At 47.4% G+C, this 20683-nt stretch overlaps 3 protein-coding genes across 4 annotated transcripts; 1 reads left to right on the top strand and 2 right to left on the bottom strand.

Moving 5' to 3' along the window:
* The first annotated feature begins 64 nt into the window (after positions 1-64).
* stmp1 (short transmembrane mitochondrial protein 1) lies at positions 65-1103 on the top strand. Its single transcript, XM_030342044.1, has 3 exons — positions 65-250; positions 511-564; positions 716-1103. The coding sequence occupies exons 1-3, from the start codon at positions 236-238 to the stop codon at positions 785-787; spliced, it is 141 nt and encodes a 46-aa protein (XP_030197904.1). The 5' UTR covers positions 65-235; the 3' UTR covers positions 788-1103.
* On the bottom strand, positions 852-2018 carry smkr1 (small lysine rich protein 1). The gene is made up of 4 exons (XM_030342043.1): positions 1933-2018; positions 1788-1817; positions 1617-1663; positions 852-1512 (listed from the first exon to the last, which is right to left on the bottom strand). The coding sequence occupies exons 3-4, from the start codon at positions 1617-1619 to the stop codon at positions 1243-1245; spliced, it is 273 nt and encodes a 90-aa protein (XP_030197903.1). The 5' UTR covers positions 1620-1663; positions 1788-1817; positions 1933-2018; the 3' UTR covers positions 852-1242.
* Positions 2019-2049: 31 nt separating this feature from the next.
* On the bottom strand, positions 2050-20511 carry dhx57 (DEAH (Asp-Glu-Ala-Asp/His) box polypeptide 57). Of its 2 annotated transcripts, XM_030342030.1 has the most exons (25): positions 20388-20511; positions 19870-19915; positions 19546-19767; positions 18984-19373; positions 18397-18639; positions 17027-18051; positions 16490-16683; positions 15752-15873; positions 14976-15171; positions 13842-13966; positions 13131-13264; positions 12967-13021; positions 12267-12490; positions 11483-11599; positions 10589-10685; positions 10174-10347; positions 8426-8626; positions 7002-7278; positions 6525-6620; positions 6223-6306; positions 5786-5923; positions 5228-5302; positions 4982-5116; positions 3572-3772; positions 2050-2983 (listed from the first exon to the last, which is right to left on the bottom strand). In XM_030342030.1, exons 3-25 carry the CDS (start codon positions 19758-19760, stop codon positions 2840-2842), a joined length of 4662 nt encoding a protein of 1553 aa, XP_030197890.1. In that variant the 5' UTR covers positions 19761-19767; positions 19870-19915; positions 20388-20511; the 3' UTR covers positions 2050-2839. The 2 variants fall into 2 exon arrangements, with proteins under 2 accessions (XP_030197890.1, XP_030197891.1); XM_030342031.1 differs by lacking the exon at positions 19870-19915.
* Between the last annotated feature and the right edge of the window lie 172 nt (positions 20512-20683).

Raw genomic sequence — 20683 nt, 5'->3', positions numbered from 1 at the left:
CGTAAAAGAACTACAACCACGGTCGGCAGCACAATTTACGACTGTCGTGACGTACTTCGACGAGAATATCTATCCAGGCGTGAACTGCGCATGCGCTTATGTATGCGGACGACATTGCGAGCTCCTGATCGACAACTTTCAGTTCGCTTTCTCCCGTCAAACTTCACGGAGTGGTAACAAGACAACACGACCACGGCAACTGTTTGCTGACTTTGTTGTGCGCTTTCGTTCCGACATGCTGCAGTTTCTGGTGAGTTACGTTAATCGTTGGCGTCTGACGGGTTTAGTTGAATGTGGAGCGATGCTCTTCCTTACATATTTATACCCGTAATATTTGAAACCGCATGATTATTGTTGGCTGTATTATCAGCTTTATCTCAAGACCATTGTGTAAGCTCAACGTCTGTTTATCTCTGATAAACGTATTGTATAGACTCAACGATAAGATTACTATTCATACAATTGTGCCAATAATATGTAATGTTTGACGTTATGATTTTTCCTTTACAGGCAGGCTTCACGTTGGGGAACGTCGTGGGGATGTACCTGGCTCAAAACTATGATGTATGTATACTATAGAAAGTATAGATCAAAGGATCACACATTCATCATGATGTCCATGTTCGATACTTGACAGCGTTAGTTCAGAAATTAAGTCTCGCGAGAGTTCCTTATTGACACAACTGATAACCTAATAAACGAATTAATATCCAAGGTACCCAACATTGCCAAGAAAATAGAAGCCTTCAAGAAGGACGTGGAGGCAAAAAAGAAGCCGCCAGACTAATGTCACATGAGATAAGGAGGGGAAGAAAGAAACTGGAAATATTTTGTTTTTATTTAAATGATACGTTTGCATACGTGAAAAAAAAAAGAAAAAAGGATGACTCTTACTGACTAGAAAATCTAACAGTGCCTTTGCCAGTATTATTGTCTCAGATTTTGATTGGATTTGAATTAAACTAGTGGTCCAAAAGGCAATGTTGACCTTATAATTCACTGTTTGACCTATGTTTTTACACATTATATAATGCACTTGCTGGAATTTGCGAGATTGAAATTGTGTGGTATCACTAATAATAAATCAATGATCTGGTCTCAAAGTTCAGGAAATAATCTTTCAATAGTTGCAGTTATCTAGATATGATATGCAGGTTATCATTATGTAATTCCAAATATGCACAGGACGGTACCATTGTCCTTGTCTTTTGTGTGGATTCTGTGGTTTTGACCATTCATAGGCTACTTTTTGCCCTTGGATTTCTTCTTTCGTCCCTTCCCTTTCTTTTTCTTTTTTTTCTTTGAATTTTGCAACCCAAACCCTCTTAACTCGAGACAGTCCGCAGCATTGTGGGCAATGTAGTACAGGTTTTCCATGGCTGCTGGGCTGAGAATGTCTACCTCAGCCTGGGATGTCCTGGCACTTGAAGATCTCTTTTTGGCTGGCTTCTGTTTAGCCGTCTTCTTGGCAGGCCTCGAGCTGTTTGCCCTCGATTTCTTTGATTTTGGGGGCTTTGAATACAAAAAGAATAGAGCATAAAACACCTACTGTAGTTTACAGACAAAACCACTTATCAAAGTCCAGCATTCAGAAGTTACTAGTTAATGTACTTTACCATTATGAAGGCATTCCTATTCAGATTCCAATGTGATAAGTCATATCCTTCAACATAAACGAGGAATACATAATTAGGAATTCATTAACTTAGTCAGATAGGAGACTGATATGATGCAGAACATGTATTATGTCTGGCAGTGTGTATTGGATAAAAAGAAATGGGTCTTACCTTGGCACTTCAAACTAGCAACAGCTTGGCCTGGAATGGGACAGATATGGCTGATTTGTTGGCATATTGTCGTCCTAGAGACTGTCTGCGTCGTTCAGACTGAATGAATGGAGATGCCGTTCACCAGCAGCCTGTAAATCCTCACCTTTTATTGTATCCGAGGGGCAGCTAGGCAACTGCTAGTAAAAACACTCAACGTTGAGTCGGTGACAATGAAGTAGTGAGATGTAGTTTATATGGCCTCACACAGAGCAAAGCCGACTCAAAAATGCTATTTTATTCTCAGTACAAGCCAACAGGTGTGTTCAGTTGATATGAAACAAGTTTCAGATTCTTTGGCAGCTCTAAATTTAAATAATCATCCGTTCAGCCCTTGGGACCCCTTTGAGCAGTTGTTGACCTCTGTTACATGCGTGTACATCCCGTCAATGTAGAGCAAGTGGAACAAAAGCATGCAGAAGCTCCCAGAGCTCCTCACTCATGCGTTTTTCTATAAATACAGACATGATCGTATAGGAAATCCAATATGGACTTGAAATACGTTTCTCAGTTTTTGAGCAGGTACACGTAACCTACAAAGGAAAAAAATAATAATGCAGGTTAAAAGGAAGGTTAAAAAGTGAGAACTATCAGGAAATGCGTCAAATGTATGCACAAAAACTACACTGGAAAAAGATTTCCTTGCTGAACTAAAACTTTAAACCGTTTAACTGGGGAAGAGTCCTCAAAGTCGACCAAGGCGCTTCTGGTAAGACTAGTCAACAAAAAAAAGCTATGAATACAATTTCCTTTCCAAAGAAATAGCAATCCAATCACGTCAATGGTACTGAGAATACTACAAGCCACATCGACTGCATATCCATTTTATATGCTTTTCCAAGGGAATGAGGGACGATAGTGGGAATCCAATTTGTGTCCGAAAAGGGTGGAGGTTTTGACAACAGGGTGCTGTCCCCGTCTGTCCGACTCTGCTCGAGTCCCGGTTCCTATATCCTGTAGTGGTGGTGGAGGGGGGGGTGGGGGGGTGTCGGAGTGTGAACGGAGGGATGGCTCTACTGCGTGGAGATGAGCTGCACGATCATGTGGATGATGCGGGAGCCGCGCCGGCAGGTGCACAGGTCCATGCTGGGGCTACGGATCTTGTCCTCCAGCAGCTGGTCTAGCTCGCTACGCAGCTCCTTCACCAGTTCAGCCACCTGGAACCAGACAGACACACACACCGTGTGATTCACTTGAACGTATATAGTACCGTTTTGAATCACATGACTGTGACACGACATGATCCTAACATCAGGGCGACAGTAGCTAGCAACCGGAAGGTTGCTAGTTCGATCCCCGGCTCCTCCGAGCTGATTGTCGAGGTGTCCCTGAGCAAGACACCTCACCCTAACTGCTCCTGACGAGCTGGCTGTCGCCCTGAGGGGTTCACTCCGCCGTCGGTGTGTGAATGAATGGTTGTGGGTCGCTTTGGATAAAAAGCGTCATCATAATCCCCTGAATTTAAATGTAGGTAAATAAGCCTGCACACCTTATCACTGGCTGTATTAAATCAAAACAGACAATTGAGATTCCTTTATGCCTATTGTTGAATCATACTATTTGTTATAGTTCTTTTAACCGATAAACATTGTGAATTATCTTCATTTGCGAACGTTTCGGGCAGACGTTTGACTGTCTAGAACATTTACGATTCATATAAAACTCTTCACTCAAACATAGCCAAAAGTCCCCCACACATCACATGACTCAAAGCCAATCAGAACCCAGCACGTCACCCCGCCCACCTGGTGAGAGGCGGCGACGAAGCGGATCCAACCGTCGTCCAGGGAGATGAGGAACTCCCCCTTGTGGAGCTCCACGGTGATCTGCCCCCCGCCAAACAGCACCAGGGGGTACACCGACACCATGCTGCAGTCCCGGATGAACACGCGGCTCGTCTTCACCTTCTCGTGGTACACCAGGTACGGGCTGTCGTAGTACCGCACCTGCAGCGCAAAACAAAGTCACTCTTAATGTGTCGCATGAACAGACTCCAGAAAGTCAGGATTCATTTGAGGGGTAACCTCTACAGGGCACTCCTTCACGGTTTCTTCTTGCCTTGGATAAGAGGGGAGTTTTCAAATGCCCCTCTAGAGGACTTTAGGTTAGGGGGGGGGCTGTGAAGTCTTCGTGGACTGCAACAGTGATTAAGGGATTTGCAGGAATTGACTCAAGTCATGCCAATTTTAATTCACTCCCGCCTCTTTTTTTTTTCTTGCCACAGTTTTAAGTCGAAAGCCATTATTAACTGCTTATTCGCCCATCTTTTTTGTATGTTGTCATCAAGGCGAAGGCAGGGTTTAGGATGCCTGCATTTAGACTGTGGGCATTGGGGTTCAAACCTGGAACCCGTCCACTGGGAGGAAAGCATTCACTATCCACAAAACTCTCCTAGGATGACGAGAGACGCGAGATAGAGAAATATATATATATTATTGCTGTCAGTTAAACACGTTATTAACGTCGTTAACGCAAACCAATTTTAACGGCATTCATTTTTTCATCGCGCGATTAGCGCAATTCTCTTATAAAAATGTTTTTAATTATTTATTTTTTTGTCTCAAAACAAAGCAGCAGTAGCCTGACTGCTATGTTCAACGCAGTATGTTTGTATGTTCATCGTTTAATTGCACTATAGGCTTTTTTTTTTGTATCGTCCTGTTTTGATCAGTATATGCCAATGTTATCAATAAAAAAACATTTGCACAAGGCAAGCCGATGCACTTCTCCATGTTGATAAGAACATTAAAATGAAAAATTAATGGGACAAAGAAATCAAGGGATATTTAGCGTAGAAAAAATAATTGTGATTAATCGCGATTAATCGCGAGTTAACTATGACATTAATGCGATTAAATATTTTAATCGCTTGACAGCACTAATATATATATATATATATATATATATATATATATATATATATATATATATATATATATATATATATATATATATATATATATATAAAAATGTATTTTCTTGGGGGCACCAGGTTAAGCATGTACCATATAGGCACAGTCCTGAACGCAGCGACCCGGGTTCGAATCCCTCCCGTGGTCCGTCATTTGCTGCATGTCCTCCCCTCCGTCTCCCATACCTTCCTCTCTATCTCTCTCTATATATATGAAAGCATAAAAAACATATACGTATCCTACCGGGTAGTTGACGGAGGACGGGTGCACGTTGACACAGCCGTCGTTCTTGGTCACGAATCGGAGCTCGTCCGCTTTGGGCTGCAGCATGACCGCCCCTTTGCTGGTCTGCTTGTACTTCCCCTGGGGGGAGCGCACCTAGGGGAGACACGGGAGGCACGTTGACACCAGTCGGCTTTAACGTTCAAAATGGATCGGGTTTGAAATGAGCCGTTTGGCGACGGCGTGGAGAGGGGTTTGTGTTCTCACCTGCACCACGTTGGGATAGAGCGCTGCACACAGCATGGCCGACATCAGGCGGATGTTGTCAGAGTTCAGGTTGGCCTTGGGGGTAGAGGGGGGAAAGGGGATTGGTCATTTGTGTCGGGTTGAATGTGAGATAAGGTCGATTTGGGAGAGAGTCGAGTGTGCTCCACTCCAACAGCAGAATTTGAGCGTTTAAAGATTAAAATCTTATGGTTGCTGAGGTTTGCCATTTGGCGATCAACAGTTTTATGTACCAACTTTACTTGGTAAAGTTTACAACTTTACTACATCACTAGATTTATGATGGCAAAAGTATCCAGATTGACGGTGAAATACATTTGACATTTTGTGGGTCCCTGTGTGAATGCGTGTGTGCGTGTGTGTGAATGCGCGCATGTGTGAGTGCGCGTGTGTGAGTGCGCGTGTGTGCACGCGTGTGTGAATGCGTGTGTGTGCGCGCGTGTTAGTGAATGCGTGTCTGTGCGTGCGTGTGTGAATGCGTATGTGAATGCATGTGCGCGCGTGTGTGTGAATGCGTGTGCCTGCGAGTCCTGGACTGACCTCCGACCCCGTGGCCTCCAGGACCCCGTCCGTGCCCATGGAGCTGGCCCTCTCTATGACCCTCGCCCTCAGCCCCTCCCGCACGAAGCCGATGTCGGACAGCAGCTCCGTGAACTGCCTCTTCAGGCTGGCAATCTCCTGCAGGTCGGAAACATGGAACACAAATCAAACGCACCGCAAACTACAAGCCCCAGCACGCAGGCTCTGGGCCAATAGGACATCAAAGACGTGAGGCTAAACATTTAAACCAGCCCATACTGATGGCATTATAACTAAGTAAGTAGAACTATTATAATAATAATAATTTCCCCAGGGGATAAATAAAGTATTCATCTGGAACCCAATGCCCTTAGGCTGGGGGTTGAACATCAGTTAAAAAGTTAAACCATTCTATATGGAGTGTTAGGGTTTAGGGTGGTGGAATGTGATTGGCTGACCTGTAGACCGCGTCCAGACAGGAAGTTCTCCCGGCAGTAGCGGAAGCCGGCCTGGTTCCCGTTCTTGGCGGCGTTGCACCAACCCTGCAGACAAACGGCACGCGAGTGAGTGTCATAAACAATCAACAATCATCATTGTGAATGAAACCTGACAGGGTGATGCAGGATCAACTCAAATCAGTTGCTTACTACACGATTAAGTGGACACAAAATATAACCCAACAAATATTTGATTGATTTAAGGCTAGGGTGGGCAATTTATTTACTTTATTAATTTTCTTTTATTGTGCGTGCGTGCGTACCTTGTAGGCCTGTAGCAAGGCCAAGTGGTCACTGTTGGCCAGAGCGAAGTTCAGCTTCTTCTCGTTGGCCTCCTCTCTCTTGTCCCACGGAGACACCTGGAGCCAGGGGGGGGGGGTCAAACACCTTAACACCTGGTCAACTCGTACGGTATAGAACTGGTAGTCATCAGTACTACTAGGATGCATTTGGGCCAACAAATATCTGTGTTGGTTAGTGAGTGCGTGAATGACTGACGGACTTGTTTGACTGAGTGAGCTTTTACATGCGCGTTAAAAGTATGTCTATTATGGACCAATTCCAATATCTAAATTTTGCTTTCCTCGTTTGTTTCTTTGCAATTAGTAAAGCGTTTCTGGAGTCAGCAAAAGCGCTCTAGAAGTCCTACTAGTATTCTCATTAATCTCACAGGCTCGTATGCGTGACAGGGGCGTGCTTGAACTTGTGTGTGTGTGCGTGGACGAGGGGCGGGGCCTCACGAAGGGGGACTTGAAGGCCAGGCTGGCGGCGATGGTGAGGGCGGGGTCCAGGCAGCGGAAGATGGCGCCGAACAGCATGAGCTTGCCGATGCGCACGTCGACGGGCAGGCAGGCCAGGTGGTAGCCCAGGGGCGTCAGCATCTCGCTGGGCGTCAGCGCGCCCAGGTCCTGCAGACGCTGCTCCGCCGCCTCCACGCTGGCCGGCTCCGGGGGCTCGATGAGGCGGGAGAAGACCGAGGCCAGGGTGCGGTCGGCGAACAGGTCCAGGATCTTGATCCTGGGGGGGGCAGGGAGAGAGAGGGTTGTTTCATAGTATTAGGGCTTTGACTTTTGCCCAAAAATCCTATTTGAAGTTTGTTTGTTTATTAATATTAATATTTGAATATATTCAAATATTTATTAATAATATTTTGACCATTAAATGCCTTCAGTAAGACCTGGATTGGGCTTTGCGAGGTTTGTTTACCGCGTTGCTATGTTACCGGTCTTGCGCGTTCCAACGTTTTATTAGGTTTCTAATAAATCGCTGTCTAATCAATACTTCATTCACTGCCTCTTCCGTGGTCATTACAACATTATGAATAGACTGCGTCGGGTTCTCCGACGTCTCTCCCTCTTGGCCTGCCCATAACAGGTTCAAATATTAAGGGCTGCCTAATATTCGTTCGAATTTTGATTTATTGTTTGATATTCTAATTATATTCGAATAACGAAGTTCGGAGTCAAAGCCCTACATGCTATGGAGACTTGAGTGTCTGTAGTCAGTTTATCGTTGAACTTGATCGTGGACATTGGTTTGTTTGTGTTTCAGAACAGCAGAGAATTGAAACATCCTCATTAGATTTGGAGTTATCCTAAACTAATTTAAGATAACTAATTAATTGTATATGTTTTCATAGTAGGGCCAAGTTCATACTTTCAAAATATACATAAATATGCCGATAAGTATTTATAAATTATTGATTTATATATATTCAAAGTATTTATTAATAAAAAAGTAAAAGCTTTAAAAAAAAATAAAGGGTGATTATTTGTATGAACTATGAATATATTTTCATATTTTAATTTCCTGTCCCTCAGTCCAGTCCTCCCCTTATCTCTCGCCTTCCTGAGGAAGAGCGAGCAGGACAGATGGACAGACAGACTAGCCTCACAGACAGACGGACTAGCCTCACAGACAGACAGACTAGCCCCAGACAGACGGACTAGCCTCACAGACAGACAGACTAGCCTCACAGACAGACAGACTAGCCCAAGACAGACAGACTAGCCTCACAGACAGACAGACTAGCCTCACAGACAGACAGACTAGCCCCAGACAGACAGACTAGCCCCAAAGAGAGACGGACAGACTAGCCCCCAGCAGACGTGCCCTATAGACCGACCGACCGACCGAGCGACAGACAGACAGACGGGGGTCTTACCTGAGGCAGAGCTGCTCCAGCGGGACCCTCTGGATCTCGGGCAGCTGCTGCTCTGACAGCTGGTGCTCGAAGCAGTGGCTGGTGAAGAGGTGGAAGCAGATCCCCGAGGCCACGCGGCCCGCCCGCCCCCGCCGCTGCAGCGCGTTGGCCCGTGACACCCACGAGTCCTCCAGGCTCTCCATGCTCTTGGACGCGTCGTACCTGGGGGGGGGGTCAACAGCCACAGGGGGGGGTTGTGAGGAAGAGGGTGGTTTTTTCATCCATTTACATTGAGGGCGGTTAGCGGACGCTTTTGTCCAAAGCGACTTACAAAAAGTGCATTTGTCAGAAGAAAGAGAAACAACAATATATGGCTGTCGCTACAGGGTATCTGCAGGTTTCAGCAAGTCAAATTTAAGACTTTTTAAGACCTTTTTAAAAGAATGAAATTTAAGACCTAAAACACGCGATGGTGGGGGTTGGCAACAGACGCGAGCCAACTTTGGAAACAGACATCTTCCAGCCAACTGTCCTTGAAATTGCACCTACCCATTGTCGCAGATTAGCTAGCAAGCACGCAGATAATCGTTTATATATGCAGCTAGCAAGAATGAAGCCTCTCTACATGTCCTTCCTGAAAAGTTCCCGGAGAAAAATAAAATAATAAATAGTCCTGCCCCGACAAATTCAAGACCTTGAGTTACAGTATTTAAGACCAGCATATGAGATTTGTAACGAATTTAAGTCTTTTTAAGGCCTTAAATTTAGAAACATGAATTTAAGACTTTTTAAGGATGCACCCTGAGTAAGGATGTTCATAGGACCAAGTGTCAAGCACTAACAATCGCTAGGTTAACCCATTCCCCGTACACATATATAAACAACCACAGCTAGGATAAGATGCTACATAACCAAGTACTATAACTAAGTACGAAATACAGTAAGTCTGTACATTAAGTGCCAGGACGTACAACATAAAACAAGTAGGAGGGGAGGGACACGGTGGCTATGCAGCATCTAGGTGACCTCTGAACTAAGTCCAAAGTGCCCAACAGTGATTCCAGATGGGGCAGGTGGTACGTCAGGGGATCGAACCCACTACCTTTCGGCTGGGAGACACTACACGATCCCACCAAAGGCCATTGCGTGGACGCGTTATAATTACAAAGGGTGCGTTCGTTCCTCTGCATTCAGCTGGGACTCGAAGCCCTTACCCTGGTGGGGTTATCACCGTGCTCTGTCGACTGATGGCTACACCTGGTCCAATCAGTCTCCAGCTAACCGTTTATGTGAAGCTAACCGCTAGCTCAAATAGAATACAAGTGTAAGGCTTGAAGTGGCAGGGTGTTACGGCTGCCCTCTGCACCGTTAATTGTACCTGCGACAGGTAGCGAGCAGACAGACGGGTCAATACCAGTATATGGAGAACAATCTACCATCGAGACATTTAGTGGATGTTTTAACCCAAAGTGATTAAAGTGTTTACAGATCTTTAGGTAGGGGTTAGGCATCTGACAGATGGGGATTGAACCCAGAAACTTTTGGCTGAGGGTACTAACCGATCCATCCAACGATCCTCCCCTTAATTACTCCACACAGCGCGCGCGCACGCACGCACGCACGCACGCACGCACAGTATTCAAATCGTTCAGTCGTGATAAACTATTGCCTTCCTGATTTCCTGGAGCATGAAGAAGGAGCCAGTCGATGAACTAAGAGTCTGACACTAAAGCAAAAAGACGAGACATGATTGGCTTCTAGCGTCCTACCGTTTCTCCTTCATCTTGCCGGAGTCGATGACGTAGACCACGTCGTCGATGGTGACCGAGGTCTCGGCGATGTTGGTGGAGATGATGATCTTGGTGACGTCCTTCGGCGGCCGGTTGAACACGGCCTGCTGCTCCTCGTTGGAGAGGGACGAGTGAAGCGGGTACACCACACACCTGACACACACACACAAACACGAAAAACGCTGAATGCAAGCATCCAGGTGACGAAAGCTAAAAGGTGACAGACATTCTGGTCATTCTACACTCAAACGCAAAGCACTAACACCTAGCTACACTAAAACGTAGGCACACATCTGGACCGCCAGGAGAACATCTCAACAGACATCCGTCTGGTAAGAAGGCCTGTGTTCATGGAGGCTTGTTGCCACGGTGATGACCTTGGACCTTGACCCACCTGGATTTGTTCCTGTTGTTGAACATCCGGTTGGACTGCAGCTGCTCATACAGCATCTTGATCTCAGCCAGGCCCGGCATGAACACCAGGACAGCACCTGGAGCACATCAGGGAGAAGGTCAAGCGCACAGCTCAGTCCCTGTCTCCGTCTCCCTCATGTTAATCCAAACGTTAACATGGATTCATCTCTAGAACGGGGATGAGCAACCCTTTTTCTATGCCAGGTCCCATAACTCTTATGACATAATTGACAATAGGCATACGTCATATGTGACACATGTATGTTGAAATGTTAAAACCATATTATTTGAAATATCAAAACCAAAATCATGTTCTTGACCAATTAGGACGATAAAATAATAGACACAGAAATTCAACAGTCTCATCCACCCTCGCTACAATCACACCATCTTCTATAAGCAAATGGCCTTTGACTCATGTATTGATCAATCAAACCATCTCACTCTCCTATAGGCAAAGGGCCTTTGATTGTATTGATCAATCAAACCATCTCACTCTCCTATAGGCAAAGGGCCTTTGATTGTACTGATCAATCATACCATCTCACTCTCCTATAAGCAAAGGGCCTTTGATTGTATTGATCAATCACATCATCTCACTCTCCTATAGGCAAAGGGCCTATGATGGTATTGATCAATCACACCATCTCACTCTCCTATAAGCAAAGGGCCTTTGATGGTATTGATCAATCACACCATCTCACTCTCCTATAAGCTAAGGGCCTCTGATGGTCACACCATCTCACTCTCCTATAAGCAAAGGGCCTTTGATTGTAATGATCAATCACACCATCCCACTCTCAGGCAAAGGGCCTCTGATGGTATTGATCCTATTGCGTGTGGAGGACTCGGGGGTGGTGGGGTCCAGTCCTACCGGGGGGATAGTCGTGGGGCCCGTCTACGATCCACTCCAGCAGGCTCTCCACCAGGTCCATGTTGATCTTGTCCAGATCCATGGCAGCGATGGTCTTCAGCACCGGCTTGCTCACATCTGTTGGCCGTGCAGAAAGCCGTGGCATGTTTAGCCAAGGTGGGATCTCACAGGTAAAATCATACGAGTCAGGGACTTTGCACATTTTGCCGTGTGTGACAATGGCGTGTAGGTTTCCAATCGCGAATAGTCCACTAATGGTCTGAGCTTATGGCAAACATTGGACCAGCCCAAAAGTTAGCACTAATCAAGTGACTGATCATGGCATGAATGCTTTGACGTAAGGTCATATTTACTAGGTCATTTGAAATAAACGGTTTGAAGCTTCCTACAATGCCAAGAGTTGCACTGTGTAAGTATTTACAATCAAGTGTATGGTTTGATACATTCCAAAGGGCTAGACTATGCACTCCTTACCTCATGTGAACGAAATGGAGGCATGTTTTAAAAAATACATGAATTTCAGTGTACATGCATCTAACATATTACAAAATAATAGTAGGCGTTCAAATAAACATCAAGTAAAATTGATCCCAAATTTTCCTGAGAATGTGGCTCAAATGATCTGATGTGGGGTGTCAAAAACAAGACATGGATTTCAGTGCACCACTTACTTTGCAATGCTAAAGCAACGCAACATAAAAGTAGGCGTTAAAATAAACATCAAGTGAAAGGGATCCCCTAGACTCATTGATGATCTGATGCGGGGTGTCCCTCCCATGCTGACCTTTGAACCGGATAGTCAGCTCTGCCAGGCCCAGCTGCTGGTCGGGGATGGAGTCTTTGACGAAGTCCTTCTTGCAGAGCGAGGAGAAGCTCCACTGGTCGTCTCCTTGGTCGTCCACCACGCCCTTTGACCCTCCCTTCCCTCCTCCTCCTCCTCCTCCTCCTCGTCCCCCAGACCCCTGTTTCCCTGAGCGCATGTACGGGCTGCCGTCCTCGATCACGTAGCTGCACAGGAACGTAAAACAATACTGAATACATGTTTCTATTCAAAATAATATTAAAGCTGATATTATGTGTGATTAGCGGTTTGGAAAATCGGCTTCTTCTGACATCACAGGTGGGCGTGTCCACCTAGATGTGTGCTGGATAGATCAGTCTACCAGCATACCCAGTGGACCCAGTGGCAAACGTTCCCGATCTATCCGTCATACATCTAGATGGACGCGCCCACTTGTGATGTCAGAAGAGGCGGACTTTCAAAACGGTTTGCAAGGGCTAATCACACTCACACCTGGTGGTATGATATGTCACCTTTAACAATGTTACGTCAGGTATTAAACAAAAGGGATGTTTTAGCTGTCGGGGGCATGGGAGCTAGTTAACACTATTGTGGATGCAACATAACTTCCCTTGTGCCTCATGTGGCTACAAAATGGTATTATTCACAGCGGTGGGATCAACAGTATATTCTCTTTGTTTACCGGGTTTTGGCGATGGCGTCCTCGAGGAAGAACTGGTCCACGGGGAAGGTGCGGCCTGGAAGAGAACAAAGGAAGGATCAGAAGGGAGCGTCGGGGTGTGGCGCGTGTCTGAGCAGTGTGAGCACGTGCACATTCCCCGGGCGCTTCGCGGTGCCAGGCCCTACCAGGTATGTGGATGGTGTTGCAGTTGTAGAAGTACTCGGAGAAGAGGTTGGCGTTGAGCGTGGCGCTCATCAGGATGATCTTCATGTCGGGCCGGTTCACCATCAGGTCCTTGAGCACCAGCAGCAGGAAGTCACTGGGAAACAAAACGGGAATAAACCACCATGAGTTGGTCCTTCAGTGAGGCCACAGTGGGGATGGAACAGAAGCAGTATAGTCTGATCAATAAGGATATCCAAAGTAGGTCTCGTTGGGTGATAACAACCGGAAAGCTCTTAAAACGACACTATGCACATTTTCTCAATAGCAGCCTCTAGTGGTTTAAGTTGTCACTACAGTTAGTCATTTTCATGACCTGAGGGGGAAAGAACAGAACCCAAAGATTTATAGAGAAAAATCCCCTTGATAGATTAACCTGGGGATGGGCTCGTTTTATTCTGGAGAAACGTTCTAGGTTAAATATCTGTTTTTAATTGCGCAAATAACTGGTAGATAAAGTGCCGGTTTAACAAACCGTCCCAATGTACATTTCAAGATACATAGGGACTACAGATGAAAATGAGCCTGCATGGCTCAATCTGGAACGTTTACATATTGGACTCTGGTGCTCATGTCTATTAATGTGCTCTGTCCCTTTAAATAAATAAATAAAAAAACATCCAAAACAAGGGGTTCTTGGGGGGTCACGGTTGAGCCAGACTCGGTGAGCTCACCTCTCCTCCGTGCGCTCGTGCACCTCGTCCACGATGATGTGCGTGACGCCCGGGAGGTCCGCCTCTCCCTCCAGCCTCCGCAGCAAGACCCCCGTGGTGCAGTACAGCAGCCGCGTGGCCGAGGACTGAGGAGGGGGGGGGGGCGAGGTAAGGGTTAGTTAAGAGATTTACTTTCACTTTCGACTTTGATTTTTTTTGGGGTTATTGGGGAGCGTTAGGCTCAAGAGGAGACGGATGGAGAAGGGGAGGGCCTGGGGTTCATACCCGCTGTGTGTCTAAAGGCTCAGTTATGGTTCCACGTCGACGCAACGCATAGGGGGGGGTTCACGGACCCATAAACGTCCTTTCGACGCGGCTGCAAGCGCCGTGATTGGTCCGCTCGCTAAACGCCGACGCGGAACGGATGAAGGTTCACGACTGCGTCGAAGCGTCCGCGTGGCCGTTGCGTCGACGTGGAACCATGACTGAGCCTTTACACCGACACACCTGCTACTTAATGATTCAGAACTCAGAATAAGGACTTCTAAATTAATGTGAAACAAAATCTAGAGTATAAATCACTATAGATTAAAATGATATACAAATCATTTAAAAAGAGGTAATTAATTGTCAAGACTCCCACATTCAAACTACAGTGAATGTTCAAATCAGAGTCTGACAGAATAGATTAAAACAACACCTTTCTTAGTCGTAACAACTAACAATTGTCGTTGCATTCTAAGCTGTTGACTGATGATAATAAACATTAATATAAAGAAATATTCCTTTAGTCGATTTTTTATTTCTATCCTCTTACATTTTATTTCTATCTTCTCCTTCCTAATTATTGTTTCCCCTTCTTGATCAGCACCAATCAGGACGCCCCATAACCTTGGAGGTTAACCCCCCCCCCCCCCCCACCCCCAGACAGTCTCCAGGGGGATCTGGTAGCCTACGCTGGATACATATTGAACATCACAGGCATTCTCCCTGGGTCTGCGATATTGATTCTCATTTGTTTCCCTTGATCAACCAATGCATGTGCTGCTGTAACACCTGCATTTCCCTTGTGGGATTAATTCATGTTCTCTTACGGAGCCTGGGGAGGAATGATTCAACCAACACCCAGAGCTTTGTGTGACCCCCCCACCGTACCCGGACGGTCTCCAGGCGGATCTGGTAGCCCACGGTGGCGCCCAGGCGCTCGGCCCTCTCCTCGGCCACGCGCTGGGCCACCGAGATGGCCGAGATGCGCCGGGGCTGGGTGCAGATGATGTTGGCCACGCGGTCCGCCGGCCCTGCCAGCGTGTCGTCCAGGATGAACTGGGGGATCTGCGTGGTCTTACCGCAGCTAAAAGGCAAAGTAATTTGTAATGTTAGTTCAGCAATATGTAGGACATACTGAGGATCAATGACGATGCTCTCACTCCCCAATGGTGCAAAGTACATCAAATAAATAAATACGTTTAAAAATATCTAAAAATATACATAGTGCATACATACAACCTAAAGGACAAGAGGACACGAGGAAAACAGATATTAGTAGGTGGTACAACCTGTTGGTATGTGTTAGGGTATGAGGAAGTCCAACTAAAAAGGAATTCAATTGCAGTGGTGTGCAGAGTATTTTTAATTTGTTGTAGAATTTATTATGTTTTCATTTCAACTCAAATCTGAATCTTAAATTCCTTTTAATTTTGAATTGTACGGACAGGACTGGTTATAATGTAACATTAAATGAACATAAGGAGCAAACGTGAATTAAATGGATTTAATAAATGGATAAAACATCAATACCCCAATCATTTTGATTTTATGGTCTTAGGTTTCCTCACAGCAAAGTTCATCCATTTTCTGAACGCATCTATTCAATTCTCCCGATGTGTCTCAAACCCCTCCACAATAAACCGGAGATAATGGCGGTGCCTCACCCGGTCATGCCGCTGACTACCAGCACCTGACAGTCGTCCAGCAGGTTCAGGATGTGGTCCCTCTCCTTCCAGGCGGGGAGCTTCTGCCTCTGCTGCAGCATGGCGTCATAGCGCCTGGAAGACTGCACGCGAAAAAACAGACCCAACACATGAGCAATGGAGGTGACACACTGTACACAAGCCCGATGAATAGGAGATTTAAGTGATATTGGTTTGTTGCCGACTTGCCACCCATTTTTTTATTTTTATTTTTTGTCCTCTTTATTCGTCATATCGTAAAAGCAAAAGACTTCCGAGTTGTCATCCACACTATACTTCTTTGTTGGGGAAATTGTGGTCCATTCAAAACTAAGCTTACTTACCTGTCCATTAACAGATAAAATAATTAAAGGCATATACTTACCCGTACTAACCCTTCCTTTTTCTTATTATTAAAGATACACTCTGCACTCTGTCCAGTCGAAATTTATAGAAAGATGTTTAAATGTAAATGTAATGTTTTTTTCGTGTTTATTTTTGTTAGTAAGAAAGATGTTTTTATTATGTTGTTATTGTACTTTATGTTGTTAAAGACGCCCTTGAAGATGAGATGGGTTCACCTGAAGGTGTTATTCCTAAGAAAGACATTTTAATGCTAAACATAGTGGAATGTGTTAATAGACTCACACTACATGTCCATCGACAGCCTCCCAGTGAACACACCCATACAAGACGTTTCAGAAGCAGGTGGTGTCTTACCGGCTTCCTGCGGAAGTCCCTGCACAGCTTGCCGTTCTCCTGCAGCACGTTGTCCATCTTGTACTCGTGCTTCCTCACCATCTGCTTCCTCAGGTGGACGTAGCTCTCCGTCTCCACATTCACCGCCCCGCCTTCGTCCTCCTCCTCCTCGTCCCCCTCCTCTTCCTCGACCTCCACGTCATCTCTGTCTTTGGCTGCACAAGACGAGACACAGGAAGAAGGTGTGACAACGTTGTCCCGGCAACAGCTCATTCATGCAGATCATGTTCATATTTTATTACATCGTTTATTTTATTACTCTCCCAAGCACCATAACCAGTCGTATATGTTTACACATTGAATGTTATTGTTAATCTACCTTGATTTGTAATATTGATTCTCATTTGATTATATTGATCTTCCTATGCGTTTGCTGCTGTTGCACCTGCCTTTCCCTTGTGGGATTCATTCCTGTTCTCTTATGGAGCCTAGGGAGGAAGGGTGATTGGGCAGAAGCCTCCGCCATAGATTTAAAAAAACACAGATGTGTCCGCTCACCTTCTCTCCACGTCTGCGCGGGCCGCTGCTGCGTCGTGGCGTTGTGGTGGTTGGCCGGAGAGGGCTTGGCGGTCTGGTTCCCGCCACTCACGGCGCCGTTCATCCTGCCCTCCGGGGCGGGCGCGTTGCCCCGGGCCACGCCCTTGCTCTTCCCCCCGACGGAGGGTATCAGCGAGGAGGAGGCGGAGTAGGTGACGGGCGGCGGGGCCGGGGGCAGCACCGGGGTGAGGACGGGCGGCGGGGAGCTGAACTTGTGGTGCGCGGCGGACAGCAGCTCCACCAGGACGCCCTCGTCCTCCAGACAGGTGATCAGCGTGTACACCACCGGCTCGCCGCACTTGGCCGCCGCCGCCGCCTCGGCGAAGAGCCGCTCGGTGGCGGCCAGCCGGCCCGCGCCGCTCACCGCCTCGTCGTTGGTGCTGAAGGCCACCACCGGCGGCTGGAAGGGGTAGCGGTTGCCCTTGGGGAAGCGGACCATCAGCTCGTACTCGTGGGGGGCGTAGCTGCTGAAGCCCGCCTGGCTGGGCCCCGTGGGGTCCGGGGACCCCCCGCCGGACCGCAGGCCCTTGGTGGGCATCTGGTGCTTGAACTTGCACTTGTCGCCGAAGCGGCAGCCCTGGCCCCGCAGGAAGAAGCGGCAGACGTCGCGCAGAAGGATCGGCGCGGGGGCGCCGTGGCGGCGTCCGTAGCTCCTGCCGCCGTTGCCGTTGTCGAGGTTGTTGCTGTTGTTGTTGTTCCTGTGGAGGCTGTCGGCGAGGAACTCCAGGTCCAGGCTCACCGTCCACACCGAGTTGGCGATGCGCTCCTCGAAGCGCTCGCCGTAGATGGCGGCCAGGGCCAGTGCCTCCTCCTCCCGCTGGCTCAGGCACTCGTCCATGGGCGCCCCCTGCAGGCCGTCGGGGGACACCGCCTTCATGCCGAAGCGCTCGACGAACACCTGGTTGAGGAGGCGCTCCAGCGTGGCGCCGAACTCCCCGCCGTTGGCCTCCAGCGCCAGACGGCTGCGCTCGCGGTCGAAGCCGTACCTGGGGGAAGAGACGGGGGGGGGGGGGAGGGGCGGCGTGAACGGGGAAGCATTTAAAGGTGACAGATACATATCACACCAGCAGATGTGAGTGTGATCAGCCGTTACAAGCCCATTTGAAAAACGTCCTCTTCTGACATCACAAGTGGGCGTGTCCACCTAGATGTATGACGGATAGATGAGCAACGTCTGCTACAGTCCACCGGGTAGGCTGGTAGACTGATCCATCCAGCACACATCTAGGTGGACACGCCCACTCGTGAGCACACACAGACCTGGGGGTATAATATGTCAGCTTTAAGTCAATGTAGATGAGTGAGACTCAAGGGATTCGTCAGCAGCTCACCTGCAGAGTTTACCGACGGCGAACGGAGAGACGACGGGCTCCGGGGAGGGTCGCTCCTCATCCGACTCGATCTCGACCTCCACCGGGCCGACCGGCCGCTCGGCCTTCTCCACGGGCTGGTCGTGAGTCCTCCAGAACTGGCCGTCCTCACGGTGGTCCAGCTCATCGTACTCCTCCTCCTCCTCCTCTCCTTCCTCCTCCTCCTCGTCTTCCTCCTCTTCATAATAGTCCGAGCCTGATTCACTGCGAAAGAGACGATGGGAAGATTTACTCAGACTTATCAAAAGAAGTGTTTTTTATCTTTCTAAAAATCCCTTTAAGAACTTTAAAAAAAAATAAAGATCTTGGATCATAGCGGTTGTTAATTAATGCGATTAATTCTGAAAGGCTCCTGCCAACTCACTGCGAGTGGCTCAAATCGTACACACTGCAATTAAAAAAATTAGATTGCCACTCTAAGCGCTTTAATTATGAACAATTCTAAGGTACTTTGTGCATCGCTCAAGCTAACAGAGGGTTAGAACACACCAAGATAAAGAAATAGAATGTGTTGCCTTGAAAATGTCAAACTAACTATTTACACTTACTCATAATTCTCTTCAAGGTCCTGCAGCTGCAGCTCCTTCAGCAGCTCCTTCAGTAGCTCCTGGTTCTCGTTGGTCATGGAGATGGTCTGCATGGGCATGATGCTCATCACGCCTTCAGGCTTCGCCCTAGGCGTGACCACCTCCACCGGTTTAGGCTGTGACCGGTCCCTCTCTGCCACCAGGGACCGAGGCAGACCCCGGCCCCTCCCCCTGCTGCTTCCTCCTCCACCACCACCTCCACCGCCTCCTCCTCCTCCTCGACCGCTAGCCTTGCCACGTCCAGCTCCACCACGACCACTGCTGCCTCCACCGCCGCCACCGCCACCGCGACCCCCACCCCTGCTGCCCCCCCGGCCACCTCCTCTTGCACCGCCTCTGCCTAACACAGGTCTGCAGGGGCAGAGAGAGAGAGAGAGGACAACATGGGGACAGATTAATAATAAGGTACGACAGGATGGAGGTACGGGTTAGTTAAGGAGATATTTACTTTCACTTCCGACTTCGATTTTTAAGATTTGTTTGTTTAGAGTATTTTTTTTTTGGTTATTTGTTTAGGCTTTACCTGGCCAAGCGGCTGGGTCCGAAGTCAAGGCTGAAATCATCTCCTTCATCCCAGTCTCCAAACTTCTTGCTACCACCTCCTCCACCACCACCTCCTCCTCCTCCTCCTCCTCCACTACGACCACCACCACCTCGACTACGTCCAGCAGCTGCGGCTTTTGGCTTGTTGAATCTCCCACCACCTCTATTCGGCCCACCTCTCCTCCTTGTACTCATCTCTCTTCTGGAAACCAGGAAGAAAGTGAGATCACACAAATGGTTAAAAACAAGGACATGACGAAGAACACAGTATGAAGCTACAATGGTGACAACCTCATCTGCCTACCTTTAACTTTATTCACTGTCCATCCATCTAATCCGCAAAAAACAAGCTATGAAAAGAAACGAACGTGTGAATGTTCAACATTATTAACACCGGTCAGATCCGAAACAAAAACAACAGTTTAAGTAAGCAAACGTCACAAGGCATGTGAAGGCTAGATGAAGATGAAGCAGACCCTACACGGCTCTCAGCTACAGCGTCATGCTCACTTTTCTGGATAAATAGCAGCCGACAGAGCTGATTGCGAGAATGATACAATACAATGGAAAATGTGTGCTAGCTGATGCCTATAGTTAACTGCCTGGACCACACCACGATGTGAATCCCTAATAAAGATGCATCAGGTTCACCGCAGACCCACCGGGGAGATACCGGCTTTGTGGCTTCCGCTCGCTAGCTAGCCGGCTGAAGCTAACGTCACATCCTTATGTAACCTAACATGCGGGGAGTCGCTGTAAAGTGTTCTCGAAGTCACGGCTGGGGGTATTACGAGCACAATAGGGAAATACATTAATACTTACAGTCAAATCCTCTGGTATAAAGTTGAGTAAAGCATGAACAACATAAACGTGTAAGCCACCAAACCGAGCACAGCTGATGAAGTTACCGGCAGCCTGACTGCGCTCTGATTGGTCAGCGCTCACAGGTCAAAGGTAATGGTGCTTTTCCGGTAACGCTATACCTATTATAATTATATATATCTATTATATTTTTGGATTTGTTTATTTTTGCATTCACCTTCTCAAATAAATAACTGCGTGGTTTCCATCTTATTCTCTATGTAAATCTATTTATTATTCGTGCTCTTTACAGGAAA

This window comes from Gadus morhua, chromosome 19 (assembly GCF_902167405.1).
Source record: "Gadus morhua chromosome 19, gadMor3.0, whole genome shotgun sequence".
NCBI lineage: Eukaryota > Metazoa > Chordata > Actinopteri > Gadiformes > Gadidae > Gadus > Gadus morhua.
The sequence above is the reverse complement of the archived record's forward strand: the minus strand, read 5'-3'. Positions and strand labels throughout refer to the sequence as shown.